The 20,253-nt window shown below is 46.7% G+C and overlaps 1 protein-coding gene across 8 annotated transcripts in view; it reads left to right on the plus strand.

The window, feature by feature from the left end:
• DAGLA (diacylglycerol lipase alpha) overlaps positions 1 to 20,253 on the plus strand; it is a 102,481-nt gene that overhangs the window by 35,236 nt on the left and 46,992 nt on the right. For 3 of the 8 annotated variants that reach the window (XR_010600434.1, XM_065591822.1, XM_065591820.1), the window contains 6 exons: positions 6,939 to 7,104; positions 10,300 to 10,438; positions 11,086 to 11,297; positions 14,526 to 14,627; positions 15,264 to 15,402; positions 18,585 to 18,672. Coding sequence is in view for 7 of the 8 variants with exons in the window: in XM_065591822.1 (XP_065447894.1) it covers positions 10,344 to 10,438; positions 11,086 to 11,297; positions 14,526 to 14,627; positions 15,264 to 15,402; positions 18,585 to 18,672 (636 nt within the window). In the remaining variant the exon portion in view is untranslated. Of the gene's footprint in view, positions 1 to 5,661; positions 5,790 to 6,938; positions 7,105 to 10,299; positions 10,439 to 11,085; positions 11,298 to 14,525; positions 14,628 to 15,263; positions 15,403 to 18,584; positions 18,673 to 20,253 lie in introns of all 8 variants that reach the window. The other 5 variants (XM_042858165.2, XM_065591825.1, XM_065591826.1 and 2 more) reach the window with 3 other exon arrangements.

Raw genomic sequence — 20,253 nt, forward strand, 5'->3', positions numbered from 1 at the left:
GCACTTTGGATAAAAGCGCTATATATAAAAAAACTTAATAATAATTAACTTTTTTTGTTCTACAAATAAAAGCACACTACTCATATTTTAATATCAGTAGTCTTACCTTTCTAATGCGATGGATGTGCCCTCTCTCCCCCACTGCAGCAATCCCTGAGCTGGGGATGGGAAGGAGGGTGGGGTCTCTCCCCCGCCACAGAGCTAAGGCTGGGAAGGAGGGCCGTCTCCCCCCAGCAGCCGCAGCCCTAGAGCTGGGGAAAGTCGCCTCTTTCTCTGGCCGCCGCAGCCCTGCAGGTCCCAAATTCCCACCACCTCCTCTTCTCGCCCCACTGCCCTCTCCCACCTACTCCCTCTTCCCCCAAGGCCACCACTTCACCTTACATGTGCATCTTCTCCAGAGTCCAAGCACCTAATTAGTGGAGCCATGCCTGTGCGGTTCCACTAATTAGATGGGTGGCCCTTTATTCTCTCATGTGTGGCCACCCAGGCACGCACCTTAGAGGGAACCATCCGCGGACCACCTGAATGGAGCTCGCGGACCACAGTTTGAGAACCACTGTCCTACAGGAAAATAATTGTCTTGGCGAGGAGAGTGAAGATGATACCGCTTCTGATTAATCTAATTTAAAGAAAAGGTTTAGAGAGTTGGGTTTATTCTAGGGCTGTCAAGCAATTAAAAAAATTAATTGCGCTTAATCGTGCTGTTAAACAATAATAGAATACCATTTATTTAAATGTTTTTTGATATTTTCTACCATGTCAAACTTTAGAGCCTACAGGTCCAATCAGTCCTACTTCTTCTTCAGCCAATCGCTCAGACAAACAGTTTTGTTTACATTTGCAGAAGGTAATGTTGCCTGCTTCTTGTTTACAATGTCACCTGAAAGTGAGAGCTAGCCAGCGCCGCAAGATATTTACATGCCAGATGCACTAAAAATTATGTCCCTTGATGCTTCAACCATCATTCCAGAGGACATGCGTCCATGATGATGACGGGTTCTGCTCGAAAACGATCCAAAGCAGTGCGGACCAACATATGGGGGGAGGCATAGCTCAGTGGTTTGAGCATTGGCCTGCTAAACCCAGGGTTGTGAGTTCAATCCTTGAGGCGGCCATTTAGGGATCTGGGGCAAAAATCTGTCTGGGGATTGGACCTGCTTTGAGCGGGGGGTTGGACTAGATGACCTCCTGAGGTCCCTTCCAACCCTGATATTCTATGATTCTAAGTTCATTTTCATAATTTGAATCAGATGCCACCTGCAGAGGTTGATTTTCCTTTTTGGTGGTTAGGTTCTGTAGATTCCGCATTGGAGTGTTACTCTTTTAAGACTTCTTTTAAGATGTTCCACACCTCATCCCTCTCAGATTTTGGAAGGTACGTCAGATTCTTAAATCTTGGGTCGAGTGCTATAGCTATTTTTAGAAATTTCACGTTGGTATCTTCTTTGCGTTTTGTCAAATTTGCAGTGAAAGTGTTCTTAAAACAAACAACATAGAATCATAGAATATCAGGGTTGGAAGGGACCTCAGGAGGTCATCTAATCCAACCCTCTGCTCAAAGCAGGACCAATCCCCAACTAAATCATCCCAGCCAGGGCTTTGTCAAGCCTGACCTTAAAAACCTCTAAGGAAGGAGATTCCACCACCTCCCTAGGTAACCCATTCCAGTGCTTCACCACCCTCCTAGTGAAAAAGTTTTTCCTAATATCCAACCTAAACCTCCCCCACTGCAACTTGAGACCATTAGTCCTTGTTCTATCGTCTGCTACCTCTGAGAACAGTCTAGATCCATCCTCTTTGGAACCCCCTTTCAGGTAGTTGAAAGCAGCTATCCCCCCTCATTCTGCAACATGTGCTGGGTCATCATCCAAGACTGCTGTAACATGAAATATATGGCAGAATCAGGGCAAAACAGAGCAGGAGACATACAATTCTTCCCCAAGGAGTTCAGTCACAAATTTAATTAACGCATTATTTTTTTAACGAGTGTCATCAGCATGGAAGCATATCCTCTGGAACAATGGCTGAAGCATGAAGAGACTTATGAATCTTTAGCACATCTGGCACGTAAATATCTTGCGACGCCAGCTGCAACAGTGTCATGCGAACACCTGTTCTTACTTTCAGGTGATGTAAATAAGACACGGGCAGCATTACATCCCATAAATGTGAACAAGCTTGTTTTCTCTTAGTGATTGGCTGAATAAGAAGTAGGACTGAGTGGACTTGTAGGTTCTAAAGTTTTACATTGTTTTGTTTTTGAGTGCAGGTATGTAACAAACAAAATCTACATTTGTAAATTGCACTTTCATGATAAAGAGATTGCACGACAGTACTTGTATGAGGTGGATTGAAAAATACTCTTTCCTTTGTTTATCATTTTTACAGTGCAAATATTTGTAATAAAAATAATATAAAATGAGTAGTGTATACTATGTATTCTGTGATGTAACTGAAATCAATATATTTGAAAATGTAGAAAAACATTTAGAAAAAATATTTAATAAATTTCAGTTGGTATTCTATTGTTTAACAGTGCGATTAATCGCGATTAATTTTTCCGAGTTAATCACGTGAGTTAACTGTGATTAATTGACAGCCCTAATTTATTATCATGAGGGAAAGGGGGCCTTCTAGGGGTGACTGATGGAGACTTTTGAAATTCCAAAAGGGATTGCAGTAAAGCTGCTGGAGCATTCAGCTATGTAGAAGATGTCACCTCAACTTGAGGAAATAGGGAACTTGGGAGAGCTACTTCACACTAAGGGGAAAGAAGTATGTGGAGTAAGGGACCAAGGGGATGATTTAAGTTTGAACAATGGAAGTGCTCAGAAGACATCTTGATTTGTGTCTGCAGCATGATGAGGCCTGGGAAAGGGATTTTGTGAGAAAGCAGAAGGCAGGAATAAGATAAATTGGAGATGGGGCAATGTGTTGGGCCAGCTGGTTGGTCTTTTCTAGCTCCTAACAATATCTTTTGTTTTGTGGCCTACGTCATTCCACTTGCAGGAGTGAGATCTTGCCAGATCTCATAAGTTAAGCAGTATTGGGCCTGGAGGTAAATACTTGTTCCTTGGGGCTTGCAGGACAATTTGATTTCCAGAATTTAGTTTGGGTGTCTGTTTCATTAGGTAGTGATGCTGCACTAGACATAAGCACATTATTATAATGTCATTAATAAACTAGGTTGGGTTGTGGTGCAATGACTTTGTCTTGGGCCACATAAATCTGAAATACGCCAACCCTAGGAGTCCTGACCTAAAGAGGCTTCTTGAGTCTTTCCCTTCTCAAATGGGGAACAGAGGCCTGGTCTACAACCAGAACTTAGATCGACCTAGCTACATCACTCAGGGCTGTGAAAAATGTCATGCCCTGAGTAGCATAGTTAGGTTGACCTAACCTCTGGTGTAGATGCAGCAAGGTCAACAGAAGAATTCTTCTGTCCACCTAGCTACTGCCTCTTGGAGAGGAGGATTACCTACATCAACAGAAAAACCCTTTCTGTTGGTGTAGGAAGTGTCTGCACTACTACACTACAGCAGCACAGCTGCAGTGCCATAGCTGTGGTGCTGTAGCAGCTGTAGTATAGACATACCCATAGTCCTGTCTCTCTTGTGGTTGCTTCATTTCATTTTCCCTCTCTTGTCTCCCATCATGAAGGACCTGGAGAAGAATAAGGGAGAACCTTTAAGATCAGGTGTGAAGTTGGAACTTGTGATAAATTCCAATATTAAGTCCCCATCAATTTCCCCATTATTCCCCACCCCATATTCAGGAACCCTTGTCTTTGGAAGCTTTAGCTCTAAATAGAATGAAGTGGATTTTTTTTATTCCTAATAACTGTTTACCTCAGTAATGGGCCCATTCTCCAAACGCTCCACCATCCTGCACACCAGCTCCTCTTATGGGAAGCAGAGAGGTTCTTCCGGCAGTTGCTGTGGGTTTCCATCAAGAGAAATATAGTCTTCTACCAGTAAAACACAGCCCTGCCCTCCTAGAGTGTCAAGGAAATTCAGTCTCCCTGTTCATTCAGCCTTTAGCTTCTCTCCCATACTGCTTCCAGAGTGGAACCCAGCCCTGTCTTGGAGACATATTCTACTTCTGGGATGAGAGGGGAATTCAGTTTCCCTTTATTCTGGGGTTCATCCCTTGCTGCTTTACCAACTCTGCTTGGAGATACTAATAATGCTTACATTTGTCATGGGCAAATTGTGCAGGAGAGTGATCTAGGAATGCATCCTTTCTGTTCAATTCACACTGGCATGCCTTCAGAGTGCACACTGTGAGCCTCGCACAAGAGTCAGCAGGAAGAGATGTTTCTTTGTAAGTGTGCAGCCATAGGCAAAAAAGCACCTCCCCACCAGTCTTAAAACATTTCCTAAAGATGAAATCACATCCCCCCCCAATAGAAGAACAGTTCCCAGATTGTGAGGATCCAGACTCTGAAGCAGAAAGAGCTCCATTTAGGGGCTTTAAAAATAACCGATTGAAGACTGATCTTGTTTTGTACAAGTTCTAATTGCTGATTTCCGCGGGAGTCGAGTACAAGTACGTGCGTGTAGTCTGGTGTACTCACAGGAACAGGGAGGGGCTCTGTGTGCGGCACTTGTGGTGACACAGCACGTGAGTTATGGGGCATGTACCATATCTGGCATACTTGTGTGGTCAGGGGGAGTGCAGGTTCCAGGAGAACACTCTGTCTGGTGGAGTTGGAAACCTGTCCAGTGGTGATGTGGTTTGTTGGGATGTGTGGTAGTAGGCTGTAATCCAGTGGACGCTCAGGGTATAGCGAGAGTATGGTGAAGTGTGCTCATTGGCTTGTGGGCACCTGAGATAGACTTGCTTGGCTGCTTTCAACTGCTGGTACACTTTTAATTATTTTCTTCAGTACAATACAACCTTTGTGACATCTGTATGAAATATACGAACAAACTCAACACATCTAACAGAGTTAAATAATTTCAAAAGGGGAGAGAAATAAAAGTGTACAGGCAAGGGACAATAGGATTCCATCTGAGAGGTGAAGAGATATAAGATGCCACAGAGAAGGTTCTTACAGCTACAGTTGTCAGACTGCATGGCAGGATAGAGAAGAGGCCAAGGCTAGATGAAGAGAGGAGGCAGAGAGAAGGTTTTGAGGTCACCTACACTCCTACAGCATGTCCTGGGATGGTTTTAAGAACACTGAGGGCAGTTTTGAACCTAACTTTGAAATGAGTGAGGAAATGATGGAGTATTTTGGGGTGAATGTGGTCATTCATCTGTGAGTGTGTGTGAGAAGATGGCAGCAGCATTTTACACAAGCCAGAGTCTCTGGAGCCGGGATCATAAGGAAATGGAGTTTCTGTAGTCACAGGCAGAGGAATGAAGGCCTGGCTGAAGATTTCAGAACACAACTGTTTTCTCTCATTTGGGTTTTCCGTTAAACGCTGCGAGCCCCTCCTGGAGCTAGGGTTGGGGAGATGGGTTGACAGCAGGGGGGTTACAAGTGTGTCACATGGATGAGGTGTGTCACATGGATGGTTTTCAGTGCCTGTGTCATGCCACACACAGCCTGCTATCTCATGCAGGGATGGAGATGGCGAATGCCTCGGGACAGCAGATTCACTAAATCTCAGGGCCTCTCTACAGACATTCCCTAGCAAGACTCTCTCTTTCCAGCACGCCTGTTTGAGTCTTAACAAACTGTTGGTGCCACAGGGGACCCAGAGTTTGGCCACTTGAGGGCCTCCTGCTTCCTTTTCCCAGGAGAGGGCAGATGACGGGGTTGAGTGGAGAGCCGATAGCAGGTAGGCAGTTTCAGGATTATACAGGTGATATACGTGAGAGTGAGCCCATTGCCTGTGTGGATTGGAGGGGTGGGGGAGGAAGAGTTTCAGATGAGGGATTACTATTGGCTGGTGGTGAGACTGGGTGGGTATAGGTGTTGTGCCTTGGGTGTCTGCATGTGACGGTGTGAACATGCCAGCTCATTCCTCTGTGTATTTGGCTAGTGGGGAGTGGATGATTCTTGGGTCGGTTTGTCAGGGGCTGTGTGGATGCAGGTGGTGTCTCATGTCTAATGGGATATGTGTAAACCTATTTCCTTAGATTGCAGCTGTGTTCAGCTCATGTATTTACTTGTATACCTTCTTCTGTGGTTAATGTCACACATGAGGATGTTGGATTAAACTAAATCTAGGTTTAGCTGGAATCTTGTCTCGCTGTAACATGTCTCTCTCCCTTGCTCTTTTCTCTAAGCCTTCACCCGACAGAACTTTCTCTACCCCTCCCCCATGTCCTGCCACACTCGCCTAGAGAGCATGTCACAGGGAATTAAGGGCTGAAAAGGCCTGGGAGAGGCTGTTCCTTTTGAACAGTCCCTTCTTTCTCTGACCGGGAGGGTGGCCCCTCCTGGCTGCCCCTTTCATGTCCTGTCCAATTCCCCTCCTCCCCTCTGCATTCAGCAAATGCCAGTGGATAGACTAGTGCCCCAGAGCCTTTCCGAGCTGTCCTCCAGCAGCGCTGTCTCTGATGCCATCCACTGCAGGGGAAGGGGGGGTTCCCACAGGCAGCCAAGTTCCAGGACATTCCCAAAGGATCGCTGCAGCAAGCTCAGTCTTCTCTGTTTCCTTGTGGCAGAGAGGAGGCGGTTTCCGTGCTGTTGCACTTGCTGGCTGAGAGCTCCCTCCTCTCTCCATCTCTCTGTGTGTTTCTCTCCCCATGATTCTGACAGCATCTCATGCTCTCGCTTTCAATCCTTCTTCCCACAATTCACACACAATCTCCTCAGAACAGAGATGATGTCACTTCCTTCTAGAGTGTGTCGAGAGGGGGTGTGAAGGGGGGGAAGTCACGACCCCAGCTCATTCGCTCCGAGCAGCCCCAGTTGAATAAATGAGGTTGCCGTCTTGGAGGGAGGGAAGTGCTCTGAAGATGATGCCTGGCTTCCTTGGCAGACAGTCATCAAGCTGTCCTTTCCTTTCCTGACTGGGATTTTCAATGGCTGCATGAAGAGTTTGCGGTTTCCTCCTTCACTCGTGATGTCTGTCTCCATGGACGCGCACTTTCCCTGAAACACCCTCTCGGGAGAGAAGAATGTGCTTCTGCTGGACCACTTGCCATGTAAGCGTTTCTGATTCCCATAGATCTCACTCTGGCCTGAAGGGTCGGGGTCCTGGGGCTCCTTGCACTGAGCACTTGTGCATGCATGTGTTTTCCCCCTAGGCGGGGCTCAGGGTCCCAGGGCTTCTCACATGCAGGGCTCTCTCAATCTCTGACCCAGGTTTCAGACTCCTGGGCTTCCTTGTGTTGTAAGTGCTTTTGCATGCTGTAACCTGGGGAGCAAAGTCTGGGGCTCCTTGCACTCGGAGCAGTCTCTAACCCACTGTTTTAAGGTCCCAAGGCTCTTCTGCACTCAGTCCTCTGACTCTTTCCCTCCCTTCCCAGTCCCCTGCTAGGTTCATGTCTTCAGGCCTCCTCAAATATAACTCTTTGGCTGCATCCCAGGGTTCCAGATCCCAGGACTCCTCCCCCTGAGAGCACTATTTCTATCTTGCTGTAAGTCAGGTATGATAGTAACAGGCCGTCTCTCACTCCTCTCTCTTGCTGTTTCTAACACGGGGGGGGGGGGGGGAGGGCCCCCAGGCTTCCTGGTTTAGATTTCACACAGACGATCATTAGGAATTAATTGCACTCCATCTACCCCTGGTTTCCACATTATTATGTGTAGGGTCTTTGTAAATAGAGGACCAGCAGCATCAGTCCCACAGTATTTAGCATGTTCAATAATGAAAGGCCGGATACCCCATTCCAAACCCACCTGTTGATTTTCATCAGGAATCTACCCTAGGACTCACTTTTTTCTGCAAGATAGCACAGCTTAATCTGGTAGTAGGCAGGAAAGTCTGCAAAGTACAACTGCATGTACTGCTAGATGCAGAAGAATGATGGAAAATACATTGATGGGGCACGCTAGTAAGCCAGGGAATGCTGGGAATGTCTGCATGGATAAAGAGCAGTTACAAGTAGGGAAAGGCTGGGGGGTACCACTGTGTTCATGGGCAAGGAGCAACAGCATGTAAGAGCAAGGTGAAAAGTATCTCTGTGTGCATTGATTTAGGGTAGCATATTCAAGGTAAAGGTGGAAAGTACCACCATGTGCCAGTGGTAGATGGTAGGGTTGTTCATGATAAGGCTAGAAAGTATTGCCATATGGCCAGTGGAGTGAGCAGTTTGAAATGTACCAAGTGCGCTTGACAAGTGTGCGCTAGGGGAGTGTGAATCCAAATGGTGTGTAGTTATTTCGTATTGTTTTTTGTTCTGCTGAGCATGGAATACAGTGTTGCCTTTACCAAAATGAGTAACACGCTGGAAGTGTGTCAGCATGTTAATTGTGGAATTTCCTGAAAAGTGTTAGAGGTGTGTGTGTAGTCACTTGCTGCTGCGTGACAGCATGTGTAGGAGAGCAAATCCAACTGAACCAGGGTGACAGCAGTTGGTAGTGGACACGGGACAAGAAATGCTGCCCAGTTCTAGGATGAGCTGCAGTTCTTGTGTGCAGATTAGAGAGCAGAAACATAATTGACAGGTACAAAATGCCAGATCTTGTGACCTGTTGTAACATCAGATGTTCTAATAATGTAGCTGTGTGATGCTGCTAGAGCAGCTCGTGGGGCCTGTCATAAGCTGCAAATGTTTTTGTGGTTTGAAGATTCTAGTTAATTTAAATGTGATCACTCATCAAGTCATTTTATCCAGAGTATTTGAATTGGATTTTGAGATCTAATGTGAAAGAGCTACGATCAGTTTTGAGTTAGGACTGGGACATGGCAGATTAGTGTAGTAGTTTGCCCCTCTGAAAGCCTGATGCAAATCCTGATTATATCACAAGTAATAGAAATGAGATGTTTTTATTTTTGCCTCTGTGGACACTTGACTAGGTTATCCTGCTTGTCAGTACTTCATAGAGACAGCACTGGACTAGCACAGTTGCTGTAATTTGGGATTGAGATGCATTGTCAGCAGTGTCTGGGTGTGAAGGAGTAGGATTAGAATAGCAGGGGGTGCTGCAGATTAAGGTTGAGGTGCATGGGCAGAGCTGAATGGTGGCCCAGACTCTGTAATAGCATAGGAAGTTGCAGGTCAGCCTTGAAGTACATTGACAAAGCTGAGGGTGAAGGAGAGACTGGAATTGCAGGGGATTCTGTAACCTCACCCTGGATGTACATGGGCAGAGCACAGTGGGTTGCTGGTGGAAGCTAGAAGTGGAATTGCCTGAGACGCTGCAGGTCCGGATAGAAATACATTAACAAAGCCATGCAGAAGTCACAGGTCGCTATCGAGGTGCAGCTGCAGACTGAAATAGCAGGGGGTGCTCCAGTACAGGATTGAGGAGCTTTGGCAGAGCTGCATAAGGGGGAATCTTGGACTAGAATAGTGGGGGAAATGTTGCAGGGCAGGATTGAGGTGCAGAGCTGCGTATGCAGGGGAGCTTTGTATAGCCTCTGACTTCTGTTGCCAATGCTAATTAAGGATCATCAGGTTGAAAAACTAGTAAATAAAAGAGAGAGAAAGGGAGAGAAGCAATTGTCCCTTAAATCTCCAATGACTGAATGCATACAGGGGGCAAAGTGAGGGCAGAGCAAACGGGGGCTTCTAAACAGTCTGCAGTCAAGATTGAGATCTCCTTGGACGCTGCTTCCTTAGCTTTGGCACACCATGGAGGCTGTAGGGTGCACACCCCAAGAGATGGGAAGGAGATGTACCGCTCTCCCAGTGGTGTTTGAGGGCCAAGTGTTAATGGATGCTTTGGAGCACCTGGCCGGCTGAGAGGAAGGTATTGAGAGGAGGCTTTTGAGAGAAGAACCTGGTGGCAGATGTGTGGGAGAACACGGTAATAGGGAGCTGTACAGAGCTGAGGTTGGCACAACCTGTCATAGGTGCCCAGCAGGGATCACTTACAAACACAGAGCTCTGTAACAGGATTCCAACTAATCGTGTAAGCTGTTGTTCGGGTGAGTGTTAATTACATTCAGCATGAGCTACATACCTGTTTAAGCTAATGCTTCCCACGATCTTTGACTGCCTTTCTCTTTCCCTGCCTCCCAACCTTGAGTTTGGTATGCCCACCCCTCTTTGCCTGCTGGTGATGGATGGAGGAGATATGATGCTGTCATGGGAGTGGGATGGAGAGGACTCTCAAACAGGACCCTCTCCTTGGTGTGTGGTGGATAGAGGGGATTTTAAATCAGCACGGGGTGCATTGAGGGACTGGAGGGGACCTGCATCCTTCATTCCAGCATTTCTGTTCACTTTCAGGAGATGAGCATCGTGCCTGCTGAGCCTCCTCAGACCCGCTAGCCATGCCAGGGATTGTGGTGTTCCGCCGTCGCTGGTCTGTGGGCAGCGATGACCTCGTTTTGCCAGCCATCTTCCTCTTCCTCCTTCATACCACCTGGTAAGTGGAGAGCACAGATGCTCAGAAGAAGGCTGATCTGCAGCAACTCATGACTTCCTTTTGCTACTCCCGTCTCCAGTGGCTGGAGTTCTCTCCAGTTCCCCTGTATAGCGCAGGAAGGTTGTATTGGACACTTATCACTGGTACCAAATTGTTCTGAACTTCTGGTCCCTCTTGCTTTCCCCATTCCTTGGATCAGTGCTATTTAAAGCCCTTGTCCCACTTTCACAGGGAAGCCTGGTGCCTGTAACTCCCTGATATATCCTCACCCTTTATTCTGAGTGGTCTATTGAAATTTTGGGGTGTGCTTTTTTAGAGGGGCCCAGAGGACAGTGATTTGAGTGTGATGTGTCCCATGGGATATCTCAGAACTGCCAGATAAACACAGGATACCAAGGTGGTGAGATCTGGGCAGCATGTCTCCTGGCAGCTGGGAAAGAGAATTCAGGACCAAATTAATATGTAGATGATCTGCAGGTGAGTGGGAGAATTAGCAGGAAATGTACAGGCCATCTAGGGTTCCTTCTTTTAGTCCTAAGGATAAAAAAACCTGGCTGTGAGGAGACTCTAGTTGAGGAAATATTACCATATGCTGGGCTGCTTTGCTTGGTGTTGCCACTGGTAAATAGTTGGCTTGTGCATGGCAGGTTTGTGATCCTTTCCGTGGTGCTCTTCGGGCTGGCGTACAATCCCAACGAGACCTGTTCTCTTAACCTGGTGGACCACGGCAGAGGCTACCTGGGCATCCTGCTCAGCTGCATGATCGCAGAGGTGGCAATCATCTGGCTCAGCATGCGTGGCAGCATCCTGTACACAGAGCCCCGGGACTCGATGCAGTATGTGCTCTATGTCAGACTGGGTAAGATGCAGCAGCATAGGGCCTTCTAACCACGTACCCTCCACTCTGCCATCTGTCACTCTCAGAAGACTTTTCCTCCCTACACCCTGAGAGACACCTAGATAGCCACTCTTCTGTGATATGCACATGAATAGCTATGGAGCTCTTCTGGAATGGGTACACAACCCCCTGCCCTCCCATACATACCTTCACCCACCACCCAAAACACCCTTCCAGCAAACGTTTCATTCACTCCCCCTCACTGTGACACCTCATACACCCCATGCCTACAACAAATACATTCATCCTTCTTTCTGCAATACAATTGTACACCCACTTTGTGACACATTTACACCTTTGCCCCCTCCTTCTCCACAAGATTTCCCATAACACAAGTATATGCCTCAGTACAACACGAGCATGCCCACCCCAAGGCAAACACGTGCCCTTCCCTGTCACACATATACACCCAGCCTTCACCCACCTACTTTAAGACACCACTTATAGGCCACCTCTCAATACACTTACCTATCTAGCAGTGTGCTCGTAGATAACCCACCTCCATAGCGATAACTATATTTACTGGATGCCCACATGACTCCCCTCCAGTCTTGAGATGTGCGTACAGACCTCTTTTCCTCCTAAGAACTTTCTTCCTGTCACACCCATCCTGAGCTCCTCAGAGTCATACCAGAAAGGGGAACAAACACTGGTCTCTTGTGCAGGTGTTGGGATATCCCAACAAAGGGTTTCTCACTCTATCCTTCTATTCATCCCCCAAGGTATGGAAATGTATTTAGGCCACCACATCTTCTCCCTGGGGGAAATATTTTTGTAAGGAGCCTGGTGGGGAAGTCTTTTGGATAGACAAGGATTTGTGCCCCTTTTAAACGTGAGGGCAGGGCAGCCTGTTGCCTGTTCTTGCTTTGCTGGCTTCTTTCCACTTAGGACTTATCAAAAGCCCAGCATCCTCTCTTGAAAGCTCTCTCCATATGGAAGGCAGTTCCATCTTTGCTGAGTGCTAAGTGCAAACCATTAACGAGCAAAGCAAACAAATCTTCCTCTCTCCATTTCTCCCAGACACTGTGGAGTCTCCCAAGGGAAAGGAGCAGGGCCTGGCAATTTGAGACACACTGTATTAAATCCAGGCTGAGTGAAAGGTGCAGAAAAAGGGAAAAACCAAGTGAGAGATACCTTCCCCCCCACCCCCATCTCCCTGCAAAGTCATGAAGCCCTTTAATACCATGTCTGCACTGGACTTTATCGATGTTAAGAAACTATATTGAAACATAGTCTTGGGCCTGTCTGTGTTTAATTCCCAAAATTTCTCACTGTTGCTACCACAATTTCATCAGTTCCTCTGGTATTAGCAGTGTGGGTGTTACCACTAGTGTAGTCAAGGCCCCTGTGGCTGCAGGATAAGCACATGCCATTTGACCAGCTCTGAGTCCCCAGAAGTCTTGTCTATGCTAACAGTCCCATAGATGGAGCTGATGTGATGGTAGCAATGGTAGGAATCTGGGGGGGAAAGAGCCAATGTACACAAGGCCTAGTGCGCAGTTTTTAAACATGCCACTGGCTGGCCAAACAGCATGAGAAAGTGTTTGCTGGAACTGTATTTAAATCAGGCTCAGTAAGATGGTGCAAGCCCATGGTTGACAGGGCCCGAGAGATGACAGGAGTGTGAGTGCCTGACAGGTCTGCAGTTAATTGAAGAAACAGCAGATCAGTGTCTTGGGCGGATGCCTGTGTCTCAGTTGAGGGAAACAATTCCAAGGACTGAGATGTACCAACTAGTGAGGGAAGTAGTACCCGAAATGCTCAAGAAAGACAGAGGGTTCTGGCCTTAAAGAAGTGGCAGCATGTGACTAGAACGGACCTTGAGTCTGCCAGAGCATCCCCTGCTCCTGGAGCTGGCAGAGTTGGGGGGTATAATCCCTACTCCAAATCTGGCAGAGCCCAAGGGAGATAAGTACGCCACGTGTTCTCTCAAGTCTGCCAAAGCTAGTTGGGAACAGACCCCGCGTTACACTTACATCCTCCTGGGTTTGCTAGAGCCCGTGGGAAATTAACCCTGCCCTGTATGCCCCTTTCTGAACCTGTCAGGCGCAGGAGGGATTATCTGTGTCCTGAGGCTGCTAGGCTTGGGGCCTTAACATCCTCTGCCCCCCCCGCCCCAACCCCGCACGCTTTGAGTCTGCTAGATGGTCCAGTGGCTAGGATGCTGGTTTGGAACTTGGAAGACCTGGCTTCAGTTCTCTGCTGTACCACAGACTTCTTGTGTGAGCTTGGGCACGTCAATTAGCGTCTCTGTGCCTCAGTTCCCCACCTATAAAATGGGGATAATAGCATTTCCCTATGCCACAGTGGTGTAGTGAGGATAAATACACTGAAGATTGTGAGGTGCTCAGATACTGAGGTAATGGGAGCTATATAAGTACCTAAAATAGAAAAATTCCCTTCCACACACACCAGATTTGCCAGAATGTACAAGGTGGGATTAATCACATGTACAAACCCTCCTACATTTGCCTAAGGGAATTAACCTCTCTCTTACAAATCACACAGGTAGTGTATCATGGGGAGGCAGATGCATGGTTACACGGTGGTACATTACGTAGGAGTCTCTGTGAATTGGAGTGGGGGTGCGGGAAAAGGCTAGGTGGGGTATAACTGTGTGTTTGAATCAAGCTGGTGTTGCGGCTCTGTGTACGTACAGTCAGGGTGTAACACAGGGGTAGGGGCTGTTGAGGAGCTAGTGGATCTAGGAGGGATAGCTCAGGGGTTTGAGCGTTGGCCTGCTAAACCCAGGGTTGAGAGTTCAATCCTTGAGGGGGCCATTTAGGGATCTGGGGCAAAAATCTGTCTGGGGATTGGTCTTGCTTTGAGCAGGGGGTTGGACTAGATGACCTCCTGAGGTCCCTTCCAACCCTGATATTCTATGATTCTATAATCATTCCTTGAGGATCAGCTCCTAAAGCACTATGGCCAAAACTGCAAGGTAATCCATTTTGTGCTGCTCTCCTGCTGGAGAGCAGTGCCTATCCTAGTGGGGCACGAACCAGCCACTGGTTAGAGTTCATTCAGCATTAGGAACTGGGATTTCTCTCTTGGCATGAGGCTGCTGCTATGTGACACAGGTGGGATTGACAGAGCTGGGGCTAGGAGGATGCCCACCTTTCTGTGGAGAAGCAGTGCTTAACTGTTAGAAATTTGCTGCTATTGCGCTCTGTGTTCCTATTGTTTCAGCCATCCTGGTGATCGAGTTTGTGTATGCTATTGTGGGCATCGTTTGGTTAACACAGTACTACTCCTCCTGCAATGACCTCACTGCCAAGAGTGTCACCTTGGGTATGTATTTGGGTGTCCTGAATGTAGTGCTCAGTTAGTGCATTCATGTGCTCCTGTGCATGTAGGGGGTGCCCCTGACTGGGGAGTTACTCCATACACGGGGAGGTACCCCTGGGAACGGATTGAAGTACTGTCACTGTGAATGTAGTGCTTGCTGTCTGGCTATGTCACTGCACAGAGCAGACGTTGTATTCATATGTTTGAGCTGTCTCCAGAGGGACAGGAATCCAAGTTCCCAGCATTGGGTCTGGTGGGTGAATCTGAAGGATTCTGTCTTTTACAATTTGTTCTGCAGAGACTTAACTAGTTACCCAGATTTCTTTTCAGGATCTCAGCTAGTCTTATTGGGGTCCTAACACATGCCCTGGAATCCTTCTAGATATTGAACAGATACTTAGGTGTCTCCCTCTGTGTGGGTAACCTCCAAGCAAGAATCCTGAGGCTGGAGAACCCAGCTGTGATCAGAGACCCTCCCAAAGGAGTTCTCTGCAGGAGTGAGATGGTTAATGCCATTTCTTTGCTCTCTTTGCAGAAATGGAGAAATGAGCTGGTATGCACTCAAGAGATTAGGGTGGATGAGCCATTGCTGTGGCTCCAGGACAGACCCCCGACTTTCCCCCTCTTCTCTCTCTGCAGGAATGGTCGTCTGCAACTGGGTCGTCATTCTGAGTGTCTGCATCACTGTCCTGTGTGTCTTTGACCCGACGGGACGGACCTTTGTCAAACTGCGAGCCACAAAGAGGAGACAGCGTAACCTGAGGACGTACAACCTGCGGTAAGGAAGCAGGGCACAGTTCTCTAGAAAGAGGAGGTCTGAAGCCCATATTGATCTGTCCAACTCTTGACTCTTCCCCATCCTACCTCAGGGTGCTCTCTGCTGCAGGCATCAGTGCATTTCTCTGCTGAGCATCATTTCAAAAGAACACAGGTCAGATGCTCCAGTATATTCATGCTGTGCAGCACATGTACATCAGTGTATGTGTCTGAAGTGAGAGGTCTGATTGGATCCCAATGTAAGCCAGGGGTTTTGCTGTCCCCAGTGAGCCCTTGTGCTGCAGTGCATAATATCCTATACTGGTCATCCTTTTGCATGGCTGTTTACCCTTCTACAGTGCTGCAACGCTGATGCTCTAGTTAAGGTTGAAACAGCATCTTCATTCCAAGCCCCTTTCTTTGCTCATTGTTTGTCTTTTTTCAAAATATTCCCTTCTGGTATGTTTTGTCTCTCCCCAGAAGCAATTACTTTTGTGTTGATAGTTAGACATTATAATTAAGAACCCATTGTGCCATTTGTGAGTAACCCAAAATAGAGGAGAGATTTTTTTTTTCACCCAGTAAGACATTTTTTGGATTTTTTTAAAATGCTGGACAGCACAAACTGACTTTGTTTTCATCTGCAGTGTGGACATGTAGATAGCCCTTGGTGAGGAATGTGGCTTTGCCAGTTGAGGCTATTTCCTTTTGCATGTGCAAAGGTGTGACCATTTGAAAATAGCCTGCAAGTAATGTGTTTCAAATCAAGAATAAACCGTGAGGGGTGGTGCGCCAAACATTTGCTCCAACTTTGGCTCGAAAAGGGATCATTCAGATGCTGTTCACGTTTTGGGAAAGAGCCTTGGACCATTAAAGAGCCATACAGCAAACTCATGTACCCTTTAAGGAGTTTGGATTTTTTCAATGGGGAGATCCCTCCTTACCAATCAACATGTCACTTGCATCAGTTCTGGATCTCCAGGGCTCTTCAGTACCCTGTTAGTCTATCCTTCATGCTTCAAGCTTGCTCCGTTGAAATCAGGACAGTCCCGGGAAGGTCAGGATCCAGCTCTAAGACCACATGCCAAATCCCAGCAGGTTTGATTCAGGTCTTCCTCTTTCTGAGAGAGAGAGAGAAACTGAGCACCCTGCAGTCTGAAAGGTTCCTTTTGCCTGAGATCTTAAAATGTACTGTTCTGTGGATATTAAAGACCCCAGGGCACCATCGGTCAGGGTATGGCTTTGTCCCAGTGTCCTTGACCAAATTTCTCCTCCCCATATTGTTATGCAGTGTGCTATGAACCTGCTGTTTACAGCCTTCCACCCTGGAGATGGCTAAATTTCAGTGGTGATTGGTATATGTAACTAGAGATCTGCTGGGATATAATGTTAAATGGAAAAAATGCTATGATGTATTTATTATTATCATTATAACACTAGCCCCCCAAAAGGTTTATTTTTAAATCATCTTCTGGTCTTGGCCCTAATCCTGCAAGGGGCTGGGCATTGTCAGTTAAAGGGAGTTAAGGACACTCTCTGTCTTGCAGGATCGAGCCCTTAGTCCTCAATGGCAAGTGCCTGTGACATGTAAGGGTCAATGTGACCTTTGTAAATGCATTTTAAACTTGAGCTGTGTTTTCACTGTCTTAACCCGTAACAAAGCCTGTCAAGATGACAGATTTCCTTTGGATTTATTTGTCACATTTAGGACAGTTCATTTTTGGTGGCTTCCTTTTTGTGCTACTCAGCTGTTGTTATTAGACTCTCTGTTGTGTTATATGGCTATTTTAATCCTCACAGAAATCAAAGATAGTTCAACTGATTATGTTCAGACTTACCTGACAAATTCACCTTTGGGCTAAGACTAAACACTTGTAAGTCCAGCCCCGAAAGACGGGTTTATGCCCCCCTGTTCCCTCTGTTAGAGCAGTTGTGAGGTCCTTGACACTGACAGAGGAAGTACAAATTCTGCCACCTGGGTTCCTTAGCATTTCAGGAAGCTTATGATTCTCTCTAGCTCAGTTACAGTACAGTGCCAACTCCATTTTAAAACGATATTCTTGTTCATCTTTTGGAATCTTAGTTGCAAGTTATGGGCTACTTTTTAACCCTTTACATATCCCCTTTCAGGCACTATATGTTGAATTGCTTGACTGGGTTCCATGATTCTATAGGAGGCACCCTGCTTACCAAAATCGTTTCCCAAAAGCAACCCACTGTACTCATGAGCTTTCCCCAGCAGGATCCTGTGCCTGGAGAACAGGGCTGAGGTGACCTGTTTCTAATCACACTGAAGCACATTAAACCTTAATTCATCTGTGCTGACACCAACAGAGCGAGTATCTGATTGGGGATACCAAGGGCTGATCCCTACAGTAAAAGACTTTCAGCAGAGAATCAAAGGCACTACCATCCCCAGCCTTAAAGTGAGATGAATTTCAATTTGCTTGATCTAATCCTCTTTGCTTTGCATGTGCCTCAGTCAAAAACAGGGAAGGAACTGGTCACACAATGTAGTTCCCCAAGCCCAGTGGCATCTGGGCTTCACTTGAGCTCCACTGTGGTGTATTGTAAAATCCAGTTTGCAAGGAGTCAGTTTGTCCCATCGAGGTAAAAGTTCTCTCCTTGTGAATAGCAGTAAATCCTAGGGAAGGCACCTCACCTGCAAACAATTACCTCTAGGTACTCCTCCCAGCTCTAAAGAATGAGACATCCTTGGACATTCTGCTTCTAGCAGACCATGGAACATTAATGTCCTCATTACAACCATCCAAATCAGAAAAGGACATCATGTATGTGAGCACTGAGGCTTCGCACTGGCCAGACAAGTCAGAATTTTCACGAATGTCTCCCCCTTCGTTCCAACACACTCTACTAGGTGTCAATCAGTCATATGTGGAATACTGTCTCATAAACCATCTCCCCTGCCCTGTGTATGTTTGTCTATATACAGCATGGGCCAGACTCTCATCCACTAAGTCCCCCTTTGTACTGCTGCCAGAGCAGCGTATAGGGGCCTTGGTGGAAATGACAATTAGGCTCCGTATGTATATTGTCCTTGACAGCACATAGTCTGCAGGGTTTATACACCAGGTCCTAGTGCTTGTCTCTCTGTGTTCTTGTTGCTGTCGTCTTCGCTCCTGCCCCTCTGCTATGCTACTGCTTTTCCTTTGTCCATATGCATTCTTTGTTTCCCTGATGCAGGCATCGCCTTGAGGAGGGACAGGCCAGCAGCTGGACTCGCCGGCTCAAAGTTTTTCTTTGCTGCACACGGACAAAGGACTCCCAGTCAGTAAGTAACAAATAGCTCTGCATCAGAGGGCAAATTCCAGGCCCAGCCAGCCTTGTCCTGGGCTTTTCTGAGCATAGCACTGTGAGAATCCCCAAGACTGACAATGGAAGTGTCTCACTGGTTTCAGCAGGAGGCACTCTCACCTGGTTGGGATTTAGGGGCACTAAGTGCAGTGGGAGAGAACGGTGGAAATGTCTAGGAGCAACAAACTGAATCGCTCTCAGAATAGGTGGGTGCAAAGGCTTGCAGTATAGTGGGTCTCCTCACCCTCCTCTGAGTTACAAGTTTTCTAGAAAGCAACAGAGGGTCCTGTGGCACCTTTGAGACTATCAGAAGTATTGGGAGCATAAGCTTTCGTGGGTAAGAACATCACTTTTTCAGATGCAAGCATCTCAAAGGTCTCAAAGGTGCCACAGGACCCTCTGTTGCTTTTTACAGATTCAGACTAACACGGCTACCCCTCTGAAGTTTTCTAGAGTAGACTGGCTGATTGTCAGGAATACGAATGATAAGAGAATCTAGAGGATGGATTTGGAATGTGATCACCTGGAGCCCCATCCCTGTACGGCACAGGAAGGACTAGATATAACTGCTATATCCATGTCCAGAGAGGCAGGTCCCCAGGTCTCTTGAAGGTAGATAGCATTTTACCCATCTGATCCTGGAAATTATAGTCATGGGACCAGGATTAATAAAAGGGGGCATCCTCTTATAGTATTTAATACAGCTGTGTCCCATCTGAGTGTCACTATGGTGATGTTCAATTGTTGCCCAGAGTCTCTTACCCCAGGTGTGGGTGAGCCCTCCCTCGGTTCCATGACATAACGTAGCATGTAGATGAGTACAATATGAGAGGGAGAACCCAGCACAGCTTGACCAGGGGAAAATCATGTCTATCTGAGCTTCTGGGATTCTTTGCAGGGGTTAACTGAACAGTAGTTAAGGTGGAAACACTTGATATAGTTCATTTAGACTTTGAAAAAGCCTTTGAAGAAATTCCCTCACAAAAGGTTATGTATGTGGAAATGTAGTAGTTCCTAGGGACACTGTCAGTTTTAAGATCACACTTCTGCCTGAAGTGTTTTTACCTGCTGTTGTTACATGTAGCACCTAAGATTCCTGTAAATGAAGATTAGAGAAAAAAATCTTTTTTACTGTGTTTACTTTCTGCATTTCATGGAACTTTGTGTACAGGCAGCTTCCCTGTTTCCTCTTCATTAACACTTACTTCAGTTTTCCCTGTTGTTTGTGAGAGCCTTTCAAACAGCAGCAAGGGAGAGAGAGAGCATCTTAAAAATATGAAAATGCAAAACTACCAGAATTGGCAGGAAGTCTCTTACGGGCAGATGGAATGCATAAAACTACTGCTAAATACAGTGACTCAGTGTCAAATTAAGTGTCCCTGTGAAGTCTTGTCATGGCTTACAAACTGAGGTAGGAGACAGTGACCAATTCTCAGTGTGAAAAGTTTAATACTGTAGATCAGTGGTTTTCAACCTTTTTTTCATTTGCGAACCCCTAAAAAATTACAATTGGAGGTGTGGACATCTTTGGAAATCTTAGACATAGTCTGCAGACCCC

This window comes from Chrysemys picta, chromosome 4, assembly GCF_011386835.1.
Source record: "Chrysemys picta bellii isolate R12L10 chromosome 4, ASM1138683v2, whole genome shotgun sequence".
In the NCBI taxonomy this organism is placed as follows: domain Eukaryota; kingdom Metazoa; phylum Chordata; order Testudines; family Emydidae; genus Chrysemys; species Chrysemys picta.